The 25351-nt window shown below is 41.5% G+C and overlaps 1 protein-coding gene across 7 annotated transcripts in view; it reads left to right on the forward strand.

Moving 5' to 3' along the window:
• Nucleotides 1-23471, forward strand: part of ADGRA1 (adhesion G protein-coupled receptor A1) — a 1190508-nt gene extending 1167037 nt beyond the window's left edge. For all 7 annotated transcript variants that reach the window (XM_073546510.1, XM_073546511.1, XM_073546513.1 and 4 more), the window contains 2 exons: nt 2201-2296; nt 21835-23471. In XM_073546510.1, the coding sequence (XP_073402611.1) occupies nt 2201-2296; nt 21835-23053 (1315 nt within the window). In that variant the 3' untranslated portion in view covers nt 23054-23471. The remainder of the gene's footprint in view (nt 1-2200; nt 2297-21834) is intronic.
• The last annotated feature ends 1880 nt before the right edge of the window (nt 23472-25351 follow it).

Raw genomic sequence — 25351 nt, forward strand, 5'->3', positions numbered from 1 at the left:
GTTAAAGATAGGTATGCAGGACAACGCAGGACGCATGCAGAAGTAGGCAGAGCGTAGGCGGAGCTTAAGGGAGGACGTACGCAGCCACCCGCAGACCAGCCATACGCAAGTGTGAACTTAGCCTTACTTTACGTGGTGTCCACTTCATGGCTGTGTTGCTGTGGTTCTTTTTGCTTCTCAAAATTATCACCCCAAGTGATGGTGGAATATTTAGGAGAGAAGAAATGTCATGACCGGAATTGTTACAGCGGTGGCTCCTATTACAGAACCGAGCTGGTATCAGGGAGCTCTGTGCCACCAACCATTTTGTCACATGTTAGTACGGGCAGACGGCAGGGCGAGGGGCCAGATTTTGTGTAAACCATGTGACATTGGGCCCGAATGAAAAACCTGAATTCAATGATTAAGACGTGTGTCCTAATACTTGCTGACCATATATTGTAGATAGATAGATTTTTAAAAAATAGATTCAAATATATTGTGCATAGATAAATTTAGATTTTTATTTTTTTTTACCAGAAATATATATAACTGCTGTAAAAATGTGATAAAATAGAGAAATCACTGTGTAATATAAACCTTTTCTCTATTGCGCTTTGTATTCTAGATGCCGGAGTGACGCCAGTGATATAAACAATGGAAGTTTCTGTTCTGGTTGTCATGGTTACACTGGCAGACCTGCATCCCCCCTGTACTGTAATTGCCCTTATGGATATTATTTGATCAGAAAAAAAGTCTAATACAGTATATTCATACATTGTCATGTTTTAGTTTAATGTGCTTTGTGTATGTACTGTATGTATACTTGGAACTCTAAAGTTTGGGGGGATTATATATACTAGTGTTGGACAGGGATGCCAAGGGCCCACCAGTAACCAGCTCCAGGGCCCCATTCTCAACTACATGTAAATGTGACTTTATCCTCAATTACAAATTTAAAGAACATTGAACCTGGTAGATTGATAAATTAATAAGATTCTTCCTTTGTCTGTCCATAGATATTCTATGTGCCAAGTACTGCTCATGTAACAGGGTGGTGGCGCACTCCTGCACAGCGGCCCACCGGAGGATTCTCCTACTCTCTTGTGGGCCAGTCCAAACCTATATATTTAGGCTTGGACTGGCCCACAGGAGAACAGGAGAATTCTTCGGTGGGCCGCTATGCAGGAGTTAGTCCACCACCCTGTTACATGAGCAGCACTTGGCACATAGAATCACTATGGACAGATATATGTCACTTTGCTTGAATACTTCTGATTTTCCGTTAGCTTTCTGCCTCGTTGACAGACCTGCTTTACCACTATGTATACTGTATATGTGGGCTAGAGGACTAAATTAGCAGCACATTGCCGGAGAACTACAAAGAATCTCTTTCAAAGGTGTTTCACTCCTGATTCCCGAGCTGTTTATTACTTCGCCTTTTTTATCATGCTGCAGGCGGCAGCGTTTAATTATCTGCATGAAAGTTACAGTAATAATGAGAAAAGAGGTAAACGGGTTCATTCGTAGGTGATTATAGATATAACAGACAGTACTAGCAATGACAGGTTAAAGAGAAAAGTCTCATCTTCTTTCGACAGGAGCGCACTGCTGCTCGGCCTCCCGTCTTCCTACCTTGCAGATGATCTCTAGTTTGATTGATAGCATGGAAGATCGCTCAATTTGGGTCAGTGTAAACATGTTGCTGGTCGGAAATCAGCACTCCCCAGTGCTTCTATCAGAAAAGGCTTTAACTCTGTAGTATTTGAGACGTGTAGGAGGACTGAAGCTAGTCAAATCTGGCAATCTGGCAAGCTTCAGACCAAGCATTTAAAATAAATGGTGGCATTGCCCGTGTGAGACATGTAATGACTGACAGCCTGCTCTCCTGATCTACATGTCTCACACTGGTAATGCTCTCTTTAATTTAAAATAGGCTCTGGAGGCAGATTCTCCGGGAGATCTATGTCCGGCCCATAGATCTTAACAGCTCATTTACATATTAATAAAAATGTGGATTTCTCAGTAATAAGATATCGGATCGCAGATATCAAGGTAACATTTCATTCAACTTTCTAGGACCTACAGGAGCGTGAACACGAGTTAAGATGGTTGATTCTACTGACAGATTCCCTTTAACCTATAAGATTAATATACAGTCTAAGCGACTTTAATATGGACACCAGGACTCATGGTATATAATTGTGTTCTCTTCCAACAGGTTTTATCTTATAAGTGGTGGTGTCCCCTTTATCATTTGTGGAATAACTGCTGCAACCAACATGAAAAATTATGGAAACGAAGACAACGCACCATAGTAAGTAATCAGATAATGTGGTATCTTAAAACCAACTGTTCTGTGCTCTGTTCTATGTTCGTGGACGACTTTGACATGTAAAAGAAATATTTGTACATGTTATTTGTTAACTTCAGTTAATAGAGTCAGTCGCACTGTTTTTCAGTCTGCAATCTTCAGTCCTGCCTTTGTTTTCAGACACCACTAATATGCCATTTGCAGCCTGATCTAACTTTCAGATTTTTCTCTTACGGCAATGTCTCTCCTAGATGTGAGGTCTATGTGCATCCAGTGTGCTGCTGTCTTTATTAGCTCATATATCCGTATAGCTTCTATCCTGCAGTTTATTCTTAATGTTCTTTTCTTCTTATCTATGCCCTGTAATCTCAGCCCTCCCTAAGATTGTACAGACTTTATACCCCATCCACATTGTGGAAATCTATATGCATCCCCTCTCCCACTCTGCTGCTATATCGAAAGCCATGTTCACACGTTCAGTATTTGGTCAGTATTTTACATTAGTATTTGTAAACCAAAACCAGTAGCAAGCTCCAATTCAGCACAGCGTCTCCAAGGAGCTAGGAAGCAAAGCTTTCAGTGGCAAGGAAGAGACGTTCTGAGCAGATTTTATAGGAAGAGGAAATGACCAGGTCAGGAACAGCTGTGAGACGGGGCTGCAAGTTTCTAACCGGCATAGAATCCATTTAATGTGAAACACAAACACACCAGCTAAATGGAAGATCTGCGATTCACAATACATTATGATTTTCTAACACCAGATCTCCCAGGAGGATGTGATCCATTTGTGACAGTACCCTCCATTCTACGAGGGGCCTCAGTACCCTCGGGGCTGGGTTTAATCGGATGGGCCAAATGAAAGGACCATATCAACCTACTGGCATTATCCTCAGATGCCGGCACACATGAACTCTCCTCTGGGCCAGACCCCTTCCAATGTGCCAGGTGCTGTACAGAGCGGTGATCCATACGGGAATCAATGATTTTTGTTTCCTGAAATTCTAAATTGCCATCATTGCCACGGTGGCGGTGGTAAAGGTGATGGTTCCACAGGCACGACAAATTTTTTGAGCAAAGATCTGTAAAAAAAAATTATGGATCTTGAGAGTTGGAGGAAACGTGAGACAAAAAGCTACAGGGTTTTGCAAGGACCAATACACCTAGGACCTAATTTCCAAGAAGGAGCTTAATATTTTTGCTGGACAGCCATACCAAATCATTCACCCCCAGGTCCGGACCTGACAATCGTTTCATATCAGCCATACATTTGTATTTGTCCCCCATGATCTTTAAATTATTCTGAACCCCCTTCCCACAAATGTGAGAGCAAAGAAGAAAATTGTCCCTCCCCAGGAACTCTCGAAGACTCATCTTTACTGAAGCTTCAGAATTGTGGATGGAAACCATATGCATCAAATAATGGCAACTTACCACTGGACTCGCTATGACGATTGTTTAAAGCAAACTCGGCCAGTGGTAAAAAATGGTAAATCCTCCTGGTTATCTGATGCAAAACATCTGAGGTACAGTGGGAAAAATAAGTATTTGATACACTGCTGATTTTGCAAGTTTTCCCACCTACAAAGAATGGAGACGTCTGTCATTTTTATCATAGGTACACTTCAACTGTGAGAGACAGAATCTAAAAATACCTTGCCACGATGGCCAAGACCAAAGAACTGTCTAATAACACCAGGGACAAAATTGTAGACCTGCGCAAGGCTGGGATGGGCGACTGGACAATAGGCAAGAAGCTTGGTGAGAAGGCAAAAACTGTTTGCTCAATTATTAGAACATGGAAGAAACACAAGATGACTGTCAGTCTTCCTCAGTCTGGGGTTCATATGCAAGATCTCACCTCGTGGGGTAAGGATGATTCTGAGAAAGGTCAAGAATCAGCCCAGAACTACATGGGGGGACTTGGTGAATGACCTGAAAACAGCTGGGACTACAGTCTCAAATATTACTGTAAGTAACATACTAAATTGTCTTAGATTAAAATTCTGAAGGGTACGCAGCACATATCCAGGTCCATTTGAAGTTCACCATTGACCATCTGTATGAGCCAGAGGAGGCATTGATGAGGGTCATGTGGTCAAATTAAGCCAAAATAGAACTTTTTGGTATAAACTCCACCCGCCGTGTTTGGATGAAGAAGAAGGATGACTACAACCCCAAGAGCACCATACTAACTGTGAAGCATGATGGGGCAAACATCATACTTTGGGGATGCTTTTCTGTAAAGGGGACAGGACGACCGCAGTGTATTGAAGGAAGGATGGATGGCCTCATGTATCGCAATATTTTGGTCAACAACCTCCTTTCCGCAGTAAGAGCATTGAAGATGGGTCGTGGGTGGATCTTGCAGCATGACATTGACCCAAAACACACAGCCGGGGCAACTACGGAGTGGCTCCATAAGAAACATTTCAAGGTCCAAGAGTGGCCTAGCCAGTCTCCACACCTGAACCCAATAGAAAATCTTTATAGGGAGCTGAAACTCATTGTTGCTCACCGACAGCTTCAAAACCCGAAAGACCTGCAAATGATATATATGGAGGAGTGGGCCAAATTCCCTGCTGCAGTGTGTGCAAACTAGGTTAAGAACTACAGGAAACGTCTGACCTCTGTACGAGGGGCGGTCCAAAAGTAATGATAATCAATGATAAACACAATGAATATAGTCAAATTTTTTTTTTGTTTTTCTATATAGTCTCCTAACAAGTCTATACATTTAGTTCATCTCTTTTCTAAACTTAGAATTCCCTTCGAAAAAAATTCTTGATCTTGACCCTCAAAAATCTCCCCAACAGCGGTTATCACGTCGCTATTGTCGTCAAATTTCTTGCCCCGGAGGGGTTCCTTGAGCCGAGGAAAGAGAAAGAAGTCACTGGGGGCTAGATCTGGCGAATAGAGGGGGTGTTCCACCAGTTCAAAGCCCGCTTCTTGAATAGTAGCCATGGCAACTGCAGATTTGTGAGCCGGTGCGTTATCTTGGTGAAACAGCACTCCAGCCCGCAGTTTGCCACGCCTTTTCTCCTTGATAGCCTCCCGCAATCTTCTTATTTGTTCTGCGTAGTAGGAGCCCGTAATAGTGGCTCCCTTCTCCAAATAGTCCACCATAATAATTCCTTTAGCGTCCCAAAAAACGGATGCCATAACCTTCCCTGCTGAGCTTGACACTTTGAATTTCTTCGGCGTCGGTTTGTCGGCTCGTTTCCATGTCATCGATTGTTGTTTAGTTTCGGGATCAAAGTGGTGGATCCAGGTCTCATCCATGGTCAAAAATCGTGACAAAAAATTCTCCATGTCTGCTTGGAACTTTTCGAGATTTGCTATTGAAATGTCAACTCGTTTCTTCTTTTGCTCGTCGGTTAACATTTTTGGCACCCAACGCGCGGAGACCTTTCTCATATGCAATTCTTTTGCAAGGATTCTTTGAATACTGCCATATGAGAGCCCTGTGACCTCAGCTACATGCCTGATAGTCACTCTTCGATCTGCCAACACAACTTCAACTTTTTTGACGTTTTCTTCATTGAGGGACGTGGATGGGCGTCCTTCGCGATGTTCATCTTCCGTCGATGTTCTTCCCAGCTTAAATTCCTTGGCTCAGAGTGCAACTGTGGAATATGGAGGAGAAGAATCCCCCAATGTTTCCACCAAGTCGCTGTGTATGTCTTTGGTAGACATTTTTTTCAAGCAGAGGTATTTGATGACAGCTCTGAGCTCGTTTTTTTCCATTTTGATGTTCACTCCTTGGCAGTTCATATTCAAATGAATGTAGCTCCCAGGAATTGTGGCCTATTTAAGTGATTTTTTTTTTTCCTGGACTAGTGGGTACCTAAGAGAGAAGAAAACATTTTATTTTAATTTCTGTGTGCAATAGAAATAACCGATTATCATTACTTTTGGATCTCCCCTCGTAATTGCAAACCAAAGTTTCTGTACCAAATATTAAGTTCTATATTTCCATTGTTTCAAATTCTTATTTAATGTAATAAAATGCAAATTAATTGTGTAAAAATCATACAACATGATTTTCTGGATTTTTTTTTAAGATTCTGTCTCTCAAAGTTGAAGTGTACCTATAATAAAAATGTATGTGGGAAAACTTGCAAAATTGCTAGTGTATCAAATATTTATTTTCCCCACTATAGGTCTCCCAACTTTGGTTTAGATGTTCAGTTTGACCATTAGTTTGAGGATAGAAACCGACAGAATGAAACACGATTAGAAATTAATTAAATATTTGTTAGAAATTATATGACATGTAAGACAAATAATAAATATTATGCGGGGTCTTGGAAGGCACACACTATAATAATAATAATATAATAATATTTATTTTTATATAGCGCTAACATATTCCGCAGCGCTTTACAGTTTGCACACTACATGAGGACACAAATTCAACTGCATCCTTATGCAACCTTGGCCTTCAAAAATGGTGAGAAAGGATGTGCAAGGTTGCTTACAACCTGGGTGTCTAGCCAGAGACGAGTTATGGTGTGCCTCCAAAATCTTCAGATGCAGAGGACCAGGTACAAACAAATTTCACTGAAGGACCAGCAGGGGCGTCCTCTGAGCCTTCAATACCTCAGCCTCAAGTTCAGAACATACTGCAGAGAGACCACCTCTTCTTGTAAAATAGGGACAGCATCATCAGTGCTACCACCCCCCAGATAAACTCCAAGATAAAACATCCGTTTTACGTTCTTAGTCCCAGGGTGGTAAGTGACCAGAAAATTAAACCTGGTGAAAAACAAAGATCATCTAGCTTGCCTGGATTAAGATGTTTAGCAGATTCAAGGTCTATCAACTTTTTGTGATCAGTAATGACTGTGACCGAGTGAACTGCCCCCTCAAAAAAATGATGACACTGGTAAAAAAAAACAACTAAATGGCCAAAACTTCCCTATTGCAGGTGAGGTGCCATGACCATTTTGACTTCATGAGTATGTTCCAGAAACAAGCAGCAGTTTGCTCAGTGAAAATTGCAAACTTCCAATGTAGTGCCCAGTATGCTGTGGTCCCCAGTACATTGTAGTGCCCAGTCCATGCTTCTGGAGACATGCACCCATAAATAAGGTGGGCTAACATTGCTACAGAAATGCCAGACATGTGGACGCTAAATGTGGTTTAGACACACTGGGGCTCAGAAGGTGGGAGGGCGTTTGGATATGGCAGAGCAAATTTGCTGAATTTCTTTTTTTTTTTTTTTTTTTGGGGGGGGGGAGCTATTTCTCTTTTCCAGAGCTTTTGTACTACCAGGAACATGGAAGCCCCTATATCTCCATTAACAGATGAAGGTACTGAGTGGGGGCTTTTTTGTGTATTAATTTGAAGCTTTTGTTGGGAACATTTTACATAACATTTTGGATCACATTTATCTGGCACTCCTCACTGTGCACTTACTTTGAGGTTTCCATCTAAATCTCTGAGTGACCCTATTCAGATGAAAGCCCCAAAGGAACCATTCACTATAATGAGGCAGCAGAGTTACTCTGGACTCCATTTGGCATCTGCTCAGCGGTGTCATTCTTTTCAGAAGTGCTCAAAACTGTGGCAGACCATGCTTTTATGCATGCCTTAAAAGAAAGACACCGCCGGATAATAAGTCAGACGGCGTACACAGTGCCTCCATTTGCCTTATTATAGGGAATCTTCTGCCGGGGGTTCCATCTGAATCACGTTTCAGAGATTTACACAGAAACTCTGATGTAAGTGCTCAGTGAAGAGTGCAGGATAAATGTGAGCAGAGCCTTACTACGATCTTTGGGAGGCAGAATTAAGAAATCAACAGCAGATGAAGAATTGATTTTATTTATTTTATACACCATTCCTTGTGAGGTATAAGTGATTAGACGACTTTATTCTTCAGGTCGGTGCGTTTACAGCGATACCAGATTTATATTTTTCTCTGTTTGGCTGCTGTCACACAATAAAAAAATTATTTTTGATGCACATCTCCATATTTTGAGAGCTATAATTTTTCCATATTTTGGCCCACAGTGTCATGTTAGGGCTTGTTTCTTGTGGGGTGGGTTGGTAACATTTTCAGGCACATGACATTTTTTAATCTTTTTCTATTCCAATTTTTGGGAGACCTTTATGAACAAAAACTAGCAATTAGTGAATTTCTTTTTGGGGAGTTATTTATGCCATTCCGTGTGTGGTAAAATTGATAAGGCAGCTTCAATCTTTGGGTCAGTACAATTACAGCGATACCACATTTATATAGGTTTTTAAATGTTTTTGCGCTTTTTCACAATAAAAACTATTTTATAGAAAAAATAATTAGTTTTTTCTTCGCTGTATTCAGAGAGATATAACTTTTTTATTTTTATACTGATGGAGCTGTATGGTGGCTTGCTTTTTTGGTAGCACAAGGTAATGTATTCAGCTATACTATTTTTTTTTTTACATCGCATTTTGATCGCATTTTACTCTACCTTCAGCGCTATGATGAAAAAGCATAGTTTTGCACTTATTTTTTTACGGTGTTCACTGCGGTGGTTAACTAGCGTGAAAATTTTATGGGTTGGGTGATTCAGGACAAGACGATACCAAACGTGTACTTTTTTAACATAAAAATACAAATTTCTGTGTACAATATATTTTTACTTTTTTTTATTACTTTCTGATTTTTTTATAATATTTTTGAAATTTTTTTACTTTTTTTTACTATTTTAATTAGTTCCTCCATGGGACTTTGTACTTTCAGCAGCCTTATTGCTGTTATAAACCATTGCAATGCAATGTTTATAACTGTCAGTGCTGCACTGACATCAACCCCTTAGACCATACTCTGCGCATGGTCTAAGGGGATTGCCATAGTCTGGTGGTCCTCATCACGACGACATCAGGTCAGCATGGCAACGATTGGGCGTGCCTTATAAATTCTGCAATCGTAAATCGATCACAGCATTTATGGGTTTAAACTGCCAGGAGTGATGCGGGCACTGATCCTGGCAATGTGAGCCAGGCGGCGATCGATCACACAAAATCGACCATGCTGAACCTAGTATGTCATAGGTCGGCAAGTACTTCACAACCATGATGTACTGAGTACGTCCGAGGTCGGGAAGGGGTTAATGTTTATGTGGATAAATAAAAACAGAAAACTTATTAAAAACAAATGAAAGTTACAGAAAAGCAAAGTCAAAATATTTGTTTCTTTAGATCTCCCCATGGATGCTCGGGACCTGGCGATATGCATACAATGCAGCGCAGCTATCAGGCTCCCAAGTGTAAAATTAGTACTGGTTGACGCACAATTCATAACACCCTATCTCAATGAGTGTCAAGCTCCAAATCATTGTAAAGTCATTATAATGATAGGCACATTAGTTCTATGGCGGGATGTGATCATTCATTGGACGGCATCCAACATTATTAACAAAGAACCAATTCATATTATTCCATATGTTAATAGTTACATAGTTGTAGTGTCGAAAAAAGACATAGATGTCTTAAAGTGAACCTGTCAGCAGGATTGTGCACAGTAACCTACAGATAGTGTCCGGTTGGTGTTGTTATATTGATTACAATGATACCTTAGAATCATAGAATCGTAGAGTTGGAAGGGACCTCCTGGGCCATCTGGTCCAACCACCTGCTCAAAGCAGGATTCGCTAAATCATCCCAGACAGATGTCTGTCCAGCCTCTGTTTGAAGACTTCTATTAAAGGAGAACTCACCACCTCTTGTGGCATCCTGTTCCACTCATTGATCACCCTCACTGTCAAAAAGTTTTTTCTAATATCTAATCTGTGTCTCCACCCATTCAGTTTCATCCCATTGCTTCTAGTCTTTCCTTGTGCAAATGAGAATAAAGATGATCCTTCTACAATGTGACAGCCCTTGAGATATTTGTAGACCGCTATTAAGTCTTCTCTCAGTCTTCTCTTCTGCAAGCTAAACATTCCCAAATCCTGCATCCTTTCCTCATAAGACAGGGTTTGCAGACCGGTCACCATTCTGGTCGCTCTTTTATGAACTTGCTCTAGTTTGTTGATGTATTTTTTAAAATGTGGTGCCCAAAACTGGACACAGTATTCCAGATGAGGTCTGACCAAAGAGGAGTAGAGGGCAATAATGACTTCACGTGATCTAGACTGTATGCTTCTGTTTATACATCCTAGAATTGCATTTGCCTTTTTTGCTGCTGCATCACACTGTTGACTCATATTCAGTCTGTGATCAATTAGTATACCCAAGTCTTTTTCACATGTGCTGTTGCTTAGCCCTACTCCTCCCATTTTGTGTATGCTTTTTTCATTTTTATTGCCAAGATGTAGTACCTTGCATTCTTCCCTGTTAAAAACCATTCTGTTAGTTGCTGCCCACTGCTCCAGTTTATTTATATCTTTTTGAATCCTCTCTCTCTTCTCTAGTATTAGCTATCCCTCCTAGCTTTGTGTCATCAGCAAATTTAATCAGTCTACCCTGAATTCCTTCATCTAAATCGTTGATAAAGATGTTGAACAATACAGGGCCCAGGACAGAGCCCTGTGGTACCCCACTTGAGACATTCTTCCAACTGGATGTGCAGCCATTTATGACCACTCTTTGGGTCCGATCACTTAGCCAGTTATGAATCACTTAACAGTTGCCTTGTCCATTCCATACTTAGCCATTTTTTCAATAAGGATTGTGTGAGATACTTCAGCTTTGCTGAAGTCAAGATATACTATATCTACAGCATTTCCCTGATCCACCCAGTCAGCGATTCTTTCATAGAAGGAAATTAAGTTAGTCTGACATGACTTATTAGTTACAAACCCATGCTGACTCTGTTTAATCACTTCATTCTTGTCCAGGCACTTACATATATGTTGTTTAATAATTTGCCCAAAGATCTTTCCTGGTATAGAAGTCAGACTCACCGGCCAATAGTTGCCTGGGTCCACCTTCTTCCCCTTTTTGAAGATAGGAACATTTGCTCTTCTCCAGTCTTCTGGGACTTCTCCTGTTCTCCAAGAATTTTCAAAGATTATGGAGAGGGGTTCAAAAATTTCTTCTGCTATCTCCTTCAGAACTCTGGGGTGTAATTCATCTGGACCTGGAGACTTGAATTCATTTAGGTTAGCTAAATGTTTCCTCACTAGCTTTCTGTTTATAGATATCCTGGATTCTTCTATTCCCTTAATAGGACATTGAAGAACTGTTGATGTTACATTTCCTTTCTGAGAGAAAACAGATAAAAATAGGAACTTAAAAGTTCGGCTTTCTCAGCATCCTGTCTTACCATTTCATCATTTTCATCCTGTAAAAATCCTATAGTATCTTTGACTTTTCTTTTACTTTTGACATATCCCCAAAATCCTTTATTATTGCTTTTGACATCTCTTGCAAGCCTCAATTCATTGTCAGCTTTAGATAATCTGATTTGTGCCCTGCAATTTCTGCAGACAGCATTATATTCTTCTTTAGATATGCCTCCCTCTTTTCATTTTATAAACATTTCATTCTTCCTTTTTAGCTTGTGCTTAAGTTCTGTGTTCATCCATCTTGGTTTCCTTAAGTGCTTTCTATTCTTCCCTCTTTTCAGAATTGTTAACGATTGTGCTTCGAGAATTTCATTTTTCAAGATTTCCCATCCTTACTGGACATCTTTGTCCTTAAGGATATCCAGCCATTGGTCTTCCTCCTCTAGTTATCCAAAATTCTAAAATAGCATGGTCGCTACCTCCTAGGGTCCCAGCCACTTTTACCCCCTCAACCATTTCCTCCCTGTTTATAAGGATTAGATCCATGTAGCAGATCCCCTTGTTTTCTCCCCTACCTTTTGGAAGATAAAGTTATCAGCAAGAGAGGATAAGAATTTCCTTGACCTGTTAGTTTTGCCTGAGAGAGATTCCCAACAAATGTCTGGATAGCTGAAATCTCCCATGACAACTATGTCATATAGAATCATAGAATCATAGAATCGTAGAGTTGGAAGGGACCTCCTGGGCCATCTGGTCCAACCCCCTGCTCAAAGCAGGATTCGCTAAATCATCCCAGTCAGATGTCTGTCCAGCCTCTGTTTGAAGACTTCCATTGAAGGAGAACTCACCACTTCTCGTGGCAGCCTGTTCCACTCATTGATCACTCTAACTGTCAAAAAGTTTTTTCTAATATCTAATCTGTGGCTCCTCCCATTCAGTTTCATCCCATTGCTTCTAGTCTTTCCTTGTGCAAATGAGAATAAAGTTGATCCTTCTACAATGTGACAGCCCTTTAGATATTTGTAGACAGCAATTAAGTCTCCTCTCAGTCTTCTCTTTTGCAAACTAAACATTCCCAAATCCTGCAACCTTTCCTCATAAGACAGGGATTGCAGACCGGTCACCATTCTGGTCGCTCTTTTCTGAACTTGCTCCAGTTTGTTGATGTCTTTTTTAAAATGTGGTGCCCAAAACTGGACACAATATTCCAGATGAGGTCTGACCAAAGAGGAGTAGAGGGAAATAATGACTTCACGTGATCTAGACTGTATACTTCTGTTAATACATCCTAGAACTGCATTTGCCTTTTTTGCTGCTGCATCACACTGTTGACTCATATTCAGTCTGTGATCTATTAGTATACCCAAGTCTTTTTCACATGTGCTGTCACTTAGCCCTATTCCTCCCATTCTATATATGCTTTTTTCATTTTTATTGCCCAGATGTAGTACTTTGCATTTCTCCCTGTTAAAAACCATTCTGTTAGTTACTGCCCACTTCTCCAGTTTATTTAAATCTTTTTGAATCCTCTCTCTCTCTTCTCTAGTATTAGCTATCCCTCCTAGCTTTGTGTCATCAGCAAATTTAATCAGTTTACCCTCAATTCCTTCATCTAAATCGTTGATAAAGATGTTGAACAATACAGGGCCCAGGACAGAGCCCTGTGGTACCCCACTTGAGACATTCTTCCAACTGGATGTGCAGCCATTTACGACCACTCTTTGGGTCCGATCACTAAGCCAGCTATGAATCCACCTAACAGTTGCCTTGTCCATTCCATACTTAGTCATTTTTTCAATAAGGATTGTATGAGAGACTTTGTCGAATGCTTTGCTGAAGTCAAGATATACTATATCTACAGCATTTCCTTGATCCACCCAATCAGTGATACTGTCATAGAAGGAAATTAAGTTAGTCTGACATGACTTATTAGTTACAAACCCATGCTGACTCTGTTTGATCACTTCATTCTTATCCAGGTATTGACTTAAATGTTGTTTAATAATTTGTTCAAAGATCTTTCCTGGTATAGAAGTCAGACTCACTGGCCTATAGTTGCCTGGGTCCACCTTCTTCCCCTTTTTGAAGATAGGAACAACATTTGCTCTTCTCCAGTCTTCTGGCACTTCTCCTGTTCTCCAAGAATTTTCAAAGATTATGGAGAGTGGTTCAGAAATTTCTTCTGCTAACTCCTTCAGTACTCTGGGGTGTAATTCATCTGGACCTGGAGACTTGAATTCATTTAGGTTAGCTAAGTGTTTCCTCACTATCTTTCTGTTTATAGATATCCTGGATTCTTCTATTCCCTTAATAGGACAGTGATATTTTTTGGAGAACTTGGCCATTTGATGCATAAATAGTTCATCCATATCTTCAGCTTGCACAGGCGGCCTGCAGTAAATTTAGAAAATTAGGAAGGGGAAAGGGAAATTTGTGCTCACCAAAATAGTCCTGTAAGCCGGTCGTGCCTAGGGATCAAATGGCTGACCACCATGTGTTGCAAACATGAAGAGAGAAGGAAGATCCGGCACTGGAGACTTGATAAAATCCACGATAAGTTTTATTCACATAATTTCATGATAAAACCATAAAGGGGAAAACAGACCCCCCTACGCCTGACGCGTTTCGCGCCTTACACCAGGTTCTTCCTCAGAGACATGAAACAAAACAGTTCACAAAATGATTATAAACATTCCTAATCAGCAGAGGGACTCCACACATGTGTATAATCAAAGAGGCAGACAACTAAGCCCTCAAATCACTGGTGGAGTCACTCCCTTGCAAGAAGAAAGAGAAAAAGGAAAAGACCAATACAACAATGGACAAGACATAGAATAAATAAAAACATGTGCAATACACACGTATAAATGCATAAATACATAGCAACTATCAAATGACAAACAACAAAAAATAAATAAATAAATAAATAAAAATAAAAATAAAAAAAATTTGATAGTTGCTATGTATTTATGCATTTATACGTGTGTATTGCACATGTTTTTATTTATTCTATGTCTTGTCCATTGTTGTATTGGTCTTTTCCTTTTTTTTTTCTCTTTCTTCTTGCAAGGGAGTGACTCCACCAGTGATTTGAGGGCTTAGTTGTCTGCCTCTTTGATTATACACATGTGTGGAGTCCCTCTGCTGATTAGGAATGTTTATAATCATTTTGTGAACTGTTTTGTTTCATGTCTCTGAGGAAGAACCTGGTGTAAGGTTCGAAACGCGTCAGGCGTGGGGGGGTCTGTTTTCCCCTTTATGGTTTTATCATGAAATTATGTGAATAAAACTTATCGTGGATTTTATCAAGTCTCCAGTGCCGGATCTTCCTTCTCTCTTCAGGCCTGCAGTAAATGCCTACAATGGTGTCCTTTCCATTGTTCTGTCCTTGTATTCTTACCCAAACAGTTTCCACAGAACTCCCAGTCTCTGAAGCTTCAATCTCTGCAGATATACGCGTTTCTAACATACAATGCGACACCGCCTCCTCGTTTATCAAGTCTGTTTCTTGCAAATAAGTTGTATCCTTCTAGTCTTGTATTCCAATCATGTGTATCGTCCCACCAAGTTTCAGTGATTCCAATGACATCATATTTATTTTCCTGCGTTAGTAGTTCCAATTCTCCTTGTTTGTTGCCCATGCTTTGTGCATTAGTATAGAAACATTTTAGTTTGTGATTGGTTTCTCTTTCTCCAATATTTTTATTAATTAGATTCTTTTGTCTTTGTTCTTCCTTTCCACTTCTAATAGCAGAGTTCTCAATAGCATTTGTCAGGTGTATGGCTTTTTCTGGTCTTTTGCTTCCCTTCCCACATTGTTCTAGTTTAAAGCTCTCCTTACAAGTGTAGCAAGGCGACTTCCAAATACATGCTTTCCAGTCTTCGTAAGGTGCACCCCATCTCTAGCAAGCAGTCCATCATATAGGTAGTTCACTCCTTGATCCAGAAATCCAAATCTTTGCTGACGGCACCATCGACGGAGCCAGTTGTTCACCTGCAGAATCTTATTCCACCTCCTTCTTCCATGGCCATCCACCTTGGTTGATGAAATCCGTCTTGTGGTTGTTGTTTAATCTTTATTTTCAGTTTTCAGCTACTGAGATTCTCACGCCCCGAAGCAGCCTGTGGGCGGGGATTTATGTGGTGCTCTGCTTACATATGCATCTGTATGGCTTATGACAGGTCACTGATCCCTCAGTGACATGCATCCTATTTTCCATATGGTATATCTTATTGTTTTGAAAAAAAATTACATTTAACATGCAGGTGCCGGCAGCCGTGCCTGCGCTGTAGCATGATCGGATCTATAATATCCATATTATCATTTTATTTAGTGATATAAATTTCTTAATTAAAAAAAAATTTCTTCCTCAAAATGGTGCCAGCCACGCCTGTGCAGCAGCATAATTTGGAGTGCAATAGATGCTTCTGCGCAATCACCATTGCTGGCGCGATTTTGCTAGAGGAAAAAATTGTCTCCACCAATATGGCGCCGGCGGCGTCTGCACTTTAGCATTTGTTGGCAATACGATAGAGGTAAAATATGGGGCAGGTTACTGAGGGATCAGTGACCTGTCATAAGCCATAAGGATGCATATGTAAGCAGAGCACCACAAAAAACCCCGCCTACAGCCCCACCCACAGGCCGCCCCAAAGTGCCAGAATCTCAATAACTAAAAACTACAAATAAAGATTAAACAACAACCACAAGATGGATTTCATCAACCCAGATATCATTTTAATCAGTATAACGACGCCAATCTGACACTGCCTATAGTTACTGAGCACAATCCTGGTGACAGGTTCCCTTTAAACAGGTTACATTTCTAGATGGAATCAATCTTTACAATGAGATGTGTCAACCATTACAGAGATCTCCATTGTCTTCATATTCTCACTGCTCTTACAGTAAAGAATCGCTGTCTGTGATGATGATTAAACCTTCTTTCCTCTAGACTCAGAAGATGTCGCTTGTCATCATTGCAGGCCTAGGTGTAAACAGATGATTAGAAAGATCTGTGTACTGTTAATTCGTACATTTATTCATTTTTACACTGATATTAGATCTCCTCTAAGCAATCTTCAAACAAAATATCAACAAGTTTGATCGATTATTACCGTTTGCTCCTTTTAACACCAATCTACTAGTCAAAATAATCAAAGTATTTATTTTTTAAGTTTTAGAATCTTTTATATAATAATAATAATAATAATAATAATAAAGTGGTGAAAAAAGCATTTAGTCAGCCACCAATTATGCAAGTCCTCCCACTTATAAAGATGAGAGAGGCCTGTAATTGACATCATACGTAGACCACAACTATGAGAGTCAAAATGAGAAAACAAATCCAGAAAATCACCTTGTCTGATTTGGCAAGATTTATTTTGCAAATTACTGTGGAAAGTAAGTATTTGGTCACCTAAAAACATGCAAGATTTCTGGCTCTCACAGACCTGTAACTTCATCTTTAAGAGGCTCCTCTGTCCTCCACTCATTACCTGTAGTAATGGCACCTGCTGGAACTTGTTATCAGTATAAAAGACACCTGTGCACACCCTCAAACAGTCACACTCCAAACTCCACTATGGCGAAGACCAAAGAGCTGTCAAAGGACACCAGAAACAAAATTGTAGCCCTGCACCAGGCTGGGAATACTGAATCTGCAGCCGGCTTATGTGTTAACAACTATCTGTTTCATGTTACATGCTGTACTATTCATCTATGTGAATTTTATATTTTGATACTATTTCATTAAAGACTTCTTTAATATTTTTGGATATTTTGGCATTATGGTGGTTATTGCTCCGCTTGCTTGGTGTTATTACATATCAGGAGCTCCATAGGGGATTTGTCTCCAAAAAGTCACTGAGGGTGACTTAAGAAGGATTACTATCATGTACTCTGTACTTGGGATCTTGTTATTAATTAATCAAAGACCCTGTAAAAGTCAAATGGTGCCAAATTTCTAATGATGTTCAATAGCAAAAATTAATTTAGCTCCAAATACATGCATTTAAATAAAAAACGACTTAGGCTTTTCAGCCGAAACGCGTTGGTTTAGTCAGAGGACGCTTTGTGGTTTGCTAGCAACGTTGGCTTTTAATATGGACTAACAAAGTTAAAATTTTATTTATCTACCTTTCATCGCCGGAGAAAACTATTATTTTTCTGCATTGTGCATCAGACGAGGGTCGGGGCAGCTCCGTGCGGTGATTTCTACTCAAGCAAGGTGCATCTGGACTTAGTGAGTTGACTCTCCTTCCCCATATACCTCATCTGCATGAATTCTTCGTGGGGACACGTCCTTAGGGTGCAGTTAGACGTCTGTGAATATCGATCCAAGATCGGACCACAATGCACGGACTGGATGCGGGACTCCCAACCCGAGAGTGACAGCTTCATAGAAATATAGGAAACTGTAACGTTCAGATGGGGAGACCTGTGGACATCTGAATTCTGACCACCTCTCTACGGACAATGGCATGCATCAGTGCCCAAATTAGAGATAGAACCAGGTCCCATTGGTGGAATCCGAATCTACTATACATTTATAGCATTGTATTTGGATATGCTTTAAATGGGAATACCCCTTCAAGCCCTGCCCCTAAATATGCTGCTGCCCTTCCTGGGAATGCCACCACCGCTCTCTATAACATCCTGATCCACCTGGGAACACCCACTTCAGGTGAGGTTTATATAATACACGTCTTTTTTTATCCGGGAGTCCAGTTCCCAACTATGGTACTAGGCTCTTTGCACTTCTTATTTTCTTAATTCCGGGGTTTTTTTGCTGTGTTATAAGCACAAAAAAAATGGAAACTAACGACAGTGCCGAATCTAATACAGGATAGGCACCAACGTCAACCAACACACCCCACTGGCTATAATAGGTGTTATGAATGAGTCACCGGAGGAGGAGAAAACAAAAATACAAGCTAAGTCCAGAAAACCGGAGAGGTTGGTAGCTATCGGATTGCAGACCCCTGATCCTATACACCACAACTAACAGTAGCCATGGGGGGTTCCTACGGTGCCCTAGACCCCTCGTCACAGCCGGAGAACTACATAAGCCTAAAGAAGGAAAGGGGAAATCTAAACTGCCCCAGAGCAGACCCCAAAGCAATAGACAGCCCCCAACATGTATTGTCGGTGAAAAACAGATGAAAACACAAAAACAGACAGAAAGACAGGCTGAGCAAACGATGGGGCCCAACTAACTAGATAGGACAGGAAAGAAAAGATGCTGGCTGCAATCCGCAAAAAACCCTACCAAAAATGTCCCAACCGTCTGATAGGGAAAAAGGCCCTGAAGTCGCTAGACTTCAAAATCACTATATCAGCACTCAGGTATATTCTGAAAACAGAGCAAAGAGATCAACTGATCTGAGACAAAAATGGAATTCAGCCAGTCCCAACCAGGACTGGCTGAATACAAACACTAAGGAAACCAGACAAAATCTCATGGAATAATAGCAGGGCAAAACTTAGCTTTTAGTAGACAGGAACTAAGCTGGATGCAAGAGCTCAGAGCAGAAAGGATCACCAGCAGCCCTGCAGGGCGTCGGCTGCCTTATATCCACTCAGAAATTCCAGATGTCCAATCACACTCCGCCTGTTCAGATGACAGGTTCTTCCCATCCCAATCAATTTCACTACCTCTCTTCACCAGCAGAGGGAGTTCATCAGACATCAAAGGTGAAGGGGAGAATGAACTTACAACAAATAGGGTTCACCAAGTTTTCACTGTTTTGGCCAATATTCTGGATCTGGTGCTGGTGTAAACAGAGTCTAACATATAAGAATTGCATAGTAAAGAGATTTATATAGCACAGGTTGTTGTATATCAGCTTTAGACTCTTGTATTGTTTATATCACAGTGAATTATAGTTTGTAAAAAAAAAAAAAAAAAGTAGCCCAATCATTAAGGAAAACAATTGCACTAAAATTAAAAGTACTAGATTTATATTTCACTTTAGAGGAGGCCGTGTCGCAAAGCGCAAAATACAGAACGTTTCTCAGTTTCATAGGAGTGAGACAGAATATTAGATCTTAGTCAGCAAAAAGTCTCTGGAAAGATTAGTGAGCCTTGGGATTTAGGGTGAGGAACTATCAAACTCCACTGAACTATTTCTGTACCATTCAAAGTGACAAGTGGAGAAGGAATCGGAAGCTACTACAGACAGTACTTGCCTTGCATAGCTGCCTACAATTCATAATAAGTAGATATATAGTATATAAAGGAGTATACAATTATACAAAAAAAATATTTGTAGTGTTTTTTGCACTTTTTTCTTTTCTGTAGTCGGTTCTTATTTTAGTTAAAATGATTTGCCTTAGGGGTCATGCGGACGACCATATTATCTGTCCGAGTGTGATCCAAGAAAACATCGGGTCGCACTCGGACTGTTATTCTATGGGGCCATGCACATATCCGGTTTTCATCACTGCATGTCCCGGTTTGATCCAATATTCGGAACGCACTCAGCCATGCAAAGTCAGTGAGTGCGTTGGAAACATTAGATTGCACTCGAATGACATCTGAATGCAGTCCGATTTCGCAGCACCACACAATGGAGAAGATGGAGACATTTTTTGTCTCCATCTTCTCCTTATCCAAGAAAATCGGATCACACCACAATCACACTGTGCTTACACTCTGAACACACTCTGATCAGAGTGAATTTTTGGATGAGAGAATCTACGGCCATCTTCACAAGACGATGTGTGAGCACAAGCAGACTGTTCTATCCAGGCACTAGCGCTCAGTGTACCCTTTGCATCTCCAAACAGTTAATTTTTTCCTCCTATCTACTTGTTTTTCGTCCTTGATTGACAGCCCTAGCTTTTCAGGATGCTGACCGGTGCTTACGATGGAAGCCATACAGTTGTATCTGTCACCAGAGAATTCTATCATTAAAAAATATCCTTTTATCTTTCCCACTGGATTCTTTATTCTATAGAATAATAACTTTATTCTGGTCCTTTTTTCCTTCAAGCTTTTGTCTTGAATCCCCCACCAGAGGGGCAACCATATGTGTATTACATTACCGAATGAGCTCCGTGTCATATCCTATGTCACCGCAGTGAGTCTTCATGGGCTTTGATATGACACATCTTTAGAGATGTTCAATATTAACAATTCTCCCTCCCAATGATGGTCGTGAGCCTGGAGAGTACATCAGCGGCAGATGACGAAGAAGTAGAGTAGAAAACATGGCATCTAGAAATGTTGGCGCAGGTGTAGGACCAACTACACCTGTAAATATATTTAAAGTTCATCCTCGTTATAATGACAATGAAAGCGTTTCAAATAATAACTAATGCAGAGATGGAAGAGTTAGTAACACCATCAATCAAATCAGTGCATAGTTTGCTGCCTACCTTCTTGGGTATATTAGTCCTTTCTCCACTGTCCATGCTATAATTAAAGCAGTATTCCCATCTCAGAGATCCTATCCAAATATGTACTAGGTGTAATAATAATATTAGCAAATACCTCCAATTAGATATGCAGTATAGTTCTTCTGATAAGCTAGATCACTTACCCATTGTGCAAGTCATTGCAGTAGCTTAGGTATAAAACCATGGTTACAACCACTCATACAGTGACAGTTACGGTAGTTACTTAGCTGTTAGGAGTCGTGACTCGTAACCATGGATATCTAAGCTACGTAGTGAATCAGAAGAACTATACTACATTTCTAATTGGATACATTTACTAATATTATTATTATAACTACTGCATATTGGGATAGGATCTTGGAGATGGGAATAGCAATTTAAAGCTATTTTAAAGGGATTCTGTCATCAGGCTTTTGCTACCCAAGCTGAAAGCAGACAGATGTAGGGGTAGAGATCCAGTTTCCAGCGTTGGGTCACTTAGTGAACTACTTGCTGCAGTTTTGATAAAAATCACTGCATTCTCTGCTGCAGATCTACAGTTCTCTGAATGCTGAGTTCTGTATAATGCCACCTACATCACTGATTGGCAGCTGTACAACGCGCATAGGCAGAAGGCTGCCAATCAGTGGTGGGGCGGGTTTATGGGGAGCCTATGAATATGGAGGACTACATGGCAGCAGGTTTACTAGTCCTCTGGTGACAATCTTCTGCTGATAAAACAATGATTTTATCAAACCTGCAGCAAGTAGCCGCATAAATGACACATCGATGGAATCAGGGTCTCTGTCTTTATATTATGCTAGTCTCAGATTAGATGGCAAAAACCTGGTGACAGATTCCCTTCAATGACAACCTACTTGACAAGTGTTTTTGCTTTTGTATGTTCCTCCGTAGCACTAATGTCTTTTTTTCTCCATTTACAGCTGCTGGATGGCTTGGGAGCCAAGTCTTGGTGCATTCTACGGCCCTGTCGCCTTCATCGTCCTCGTCACCTGCATTTACTTTCTCTGCACCTATGTGCAGCTAAAGCGTCATCCAGAGCGCAAGTACGAATTAAAGGAAAGGACGGAGGAGCAGCAGAGGTTGGCAGCTGGAGAAATGGGTCACAGCCACATAACCGAAGCTGGGCCGGTTGCCCAGGCAGCCTGCTCCATGATTTCATCCTCCCTGTTGGAAAATGAGCATTCGTTCAAGGCCCAGCTACGAGCGGCGGCTTTCACTCTCTTTCTCTTTACGGCGACCTGGACCTTCGGGGCTCTCGCTGTATCTCAAGGGCATTTCTTGGATATGATCTTCAGCTGCCTGTACGGAGCATTTTGTGTCACTTTAGGCCTCTTCACGCTAATCCACCACTGTGCAAAGCGAGACGACGTCTGGCACTGTTGGTGGTCCTGTTGTCCGTCGAAAAGAAACGCCTACGCCGTGCCAGCAAGCGCTCGCCAAAAAGTGAACATAAACGGAGATGCCCAGGGTCACGCCGCCTGCATTCAGGATTCGCCGTGCCCGAGTAAGTCGCCCATGTACAACCACCCATCTGGGGGGCATTGCAAACTTACTAATTTACAAGCCGTGCAGAACCACGTGAACTGCCTATCGCCGGTCACGCCGTGCTGTGCGAAGATTCACTGTGAACAACTGATGGAAGACGAAGCTCATATCCACGTGCACAACGAAGGCGCTTTTAGGCCAAACATGCACGTTCACAGGTGTCTAAAAAGCAGAACTAAGCCACGCTACTTCAGTCGACATAGGTCTGCTGCCGAGCGAGAGTACGCCTATCACATTCCTTCCAGCATCGACGGAAGCATCCATAGCTCGCACACAGACAGTCCGCACAGCACACACGAGGACCACACAGGCCACAGACGGGGCTGCTGCGGAGCAAGCGACCCTTACCCTACCATCAACCAGCCCGAGAGCAGCGATGCAAGTACTGCAATATTCAGTTGTGGCAAAATGCCTGACTCTGACACTGTGCACCATACTCACTTTGAGATGCAACCAAGGAGACAATCATATCCATTTAACACAACAAATCCTAACGGGTTACTCAAGGGTAGCATGCACGAAGCCATGATCTACAGTTCCGATAATGCCGGAAACGTAAAAACCGGGCCATGGAGAAACGAAACTACTGTGTAGTTCTGGGCCTAGCTCATACGTCTTTCCCGCGCTGGTAAAAATGAAAAGAAAAAAGAAAAAAAATTAAAAAAAAATGAAATGTACGCCATGTTTTTAAATTCACTTGTTAAGTGTCTGTACAGCACACCAGTACATGTACAATGCTTGGTTCTGTTTTGTTATACAAAGAAACCGACTAAATTGTGGCAATTGTGAAAAATGACAAAGAGGAATAACAATAAGTGTCCTGCAAAGAACCACGAACACAAAGGTGCAAAGTAGATCGAAGAGGCAATATCCTTTTCTTTTTTGTGTTAATTCCTGGCACAATTCTCTGTGTTACACTTGCTAATGTTACCATGACAATAAATTATTGCAATCATTTTTCTCATATGTTCTACACATTGTGATATTAAACCAAATAGAAGTTTCTACCGAATCTCATGTCAGATAGATATCATTTGTTTCCATGTCGTCCATAGTCCTTCACGCGACCATACACCTCCGAGAAGGAAACCTAGTAGGTTCTGCACTCTTGTAACTATTAGACGCTGAAAGCAAATGTACCCTAGCACTATACACAGTGGATGGAACCATTTAATTTCCAAACCTAAATTTTTTTAAAGTTGCCAAGCAAGAAATAATGTTCCAAAATGAAATGTGCTTATGTTAGTAAGTTGTACGACTGAAGATACAACGTTCCTCAGTCGCTGGTAGGACAGCTTTTACAGTGTAAGAATGTGAACATCCTGGCAGATTAATTTCTGATTGTGACCTGACACAGAACAGATTTCACTGTATCAGCATGTGCAGATTCTGATCAGATCATTTCTGGTTGGTGACCTAACACAACAGCTTTCACTGTATCAGCATGTGCAGATCCTGACCAGACCATTTCTGGTTTTTGACCTGACACAGAACAGATTTCACTGTATCAGCATGTGCAGATTCTGACTGGATCATTTCTGGTTGGTCACCTAACACAACAGCTTTCACTGTATCAGCATGTGCAGATTCTGACCAGATCATTTCTGGTTGGTGACCTAACACAACAGCTTTCACTGTATCAGCATGTGCAGATCCTGACCAGACCATTTCTGGTTTTTGACCTGACACAGAACAGATTTCACTGTATCAGCATGTGCAGATTCTGACTGGATCATTTCTGGTTGGTGACCTAACACAACAGCTTTCACTGTATCAGCATGTGCAGATCCTGACCAGACCATTTCTGGTTTTTGACCTGACACAGAACAGATTTCACTGTATCAGCATGTACAGATCCTGATCAGATCATTTCTGATTGGGACCTGACACTGAACAGCTTTCACTGTATCAGCATGTGCAGATCCTGTTAGGCGTCGGGTTCCTGCAGCTGCACAGCAGGAATCCAGAGCCTTGCATTCGGCGGTCTCCCATTCTCCACAGACCACTCAGGAGCCTGCACAGCAATCCCGGCGTCCCAGACGCTCTGCTCAGACCAGCTCTGTGGGTCTGGCAGTTGCTGCCACCTCTGGGCCAGCAATAGCATCGCAGGCTGCTCAGCAACAAGCCACTCCAGAGGCTAAGTCCTCCCGTCACTCTACTGGGCATGCTCACGAGATGATCTCCAATTGGAGATTGGGAGTCACAAGCCCAGGTCCTTCTCGTGATCTGATTGGTCCATCTCAGGGATCTGGAAGCTTCTGGACGGTCCCGGCTATAAAAGGTTCTCATGGCCGCTCGTCCATGCGCTAGTATAGACTCTAGTGGCTAACTGTGTGAATGATGATGGATGCATGTACCTGCGAATGACTCATTAAGATCCCCATCCTCTGATATTACGAGTGTGTATAGGGACTTAGGTTTTAGAGTCAGCGGCAAGCTACAGCCACAATAGCATCCTCCACAGTGCTAGCGTCCGACAGTGCGCCTGCTACCGGGCATTGTCGATTAGCGGCAGTGTCTGCAGTCTGCAGCTCCTCTTGGAGTCCGCAGTAGCGACACCGCACGCACGGTAGGTCTAGACGGACGCTGACCCTCTGCCTAGGGCCTAGGTCCTGTGACCATATACCGTACGTGCACTTCTCTGAGACCTGTGACGTTAACGGGCTCAGCCCTTTGTGTTTAGCACTTAGGCGTCTCTGTGAATAAACAGAGATCGCTCAGCGATGCCGCCATATTGTACGTCCGCCATTATCTAGCAGCAGTGTTTACACCTTCTGCACGGTGGACCCCGGGCGGCAAACGCACTTTACGTTATTTAATATTTAGTGCGTTCCGCCGTCCCTAACAGATCCTGACCAGATCATTTCTGGCTTGTGACCTGACACTGAACAG

This window comes from Dendrobates tinctorius, unplaced genomic scaffold, assembly GCF_039654945.1.
Source record: "Dendrobates tinctorius isolate UK_male_01 unplaced genomic scaffold, ASM3965494v1 ptg000147l, whole genome shotgun sequence".
Taxonomy (NCBI): domain Eukaryota; kingdom Metazoa; phylum Chordata; class Amphibia; order Anura; family Dendrobatidae; genus Dendrobates; species Dendrobates tinctorius.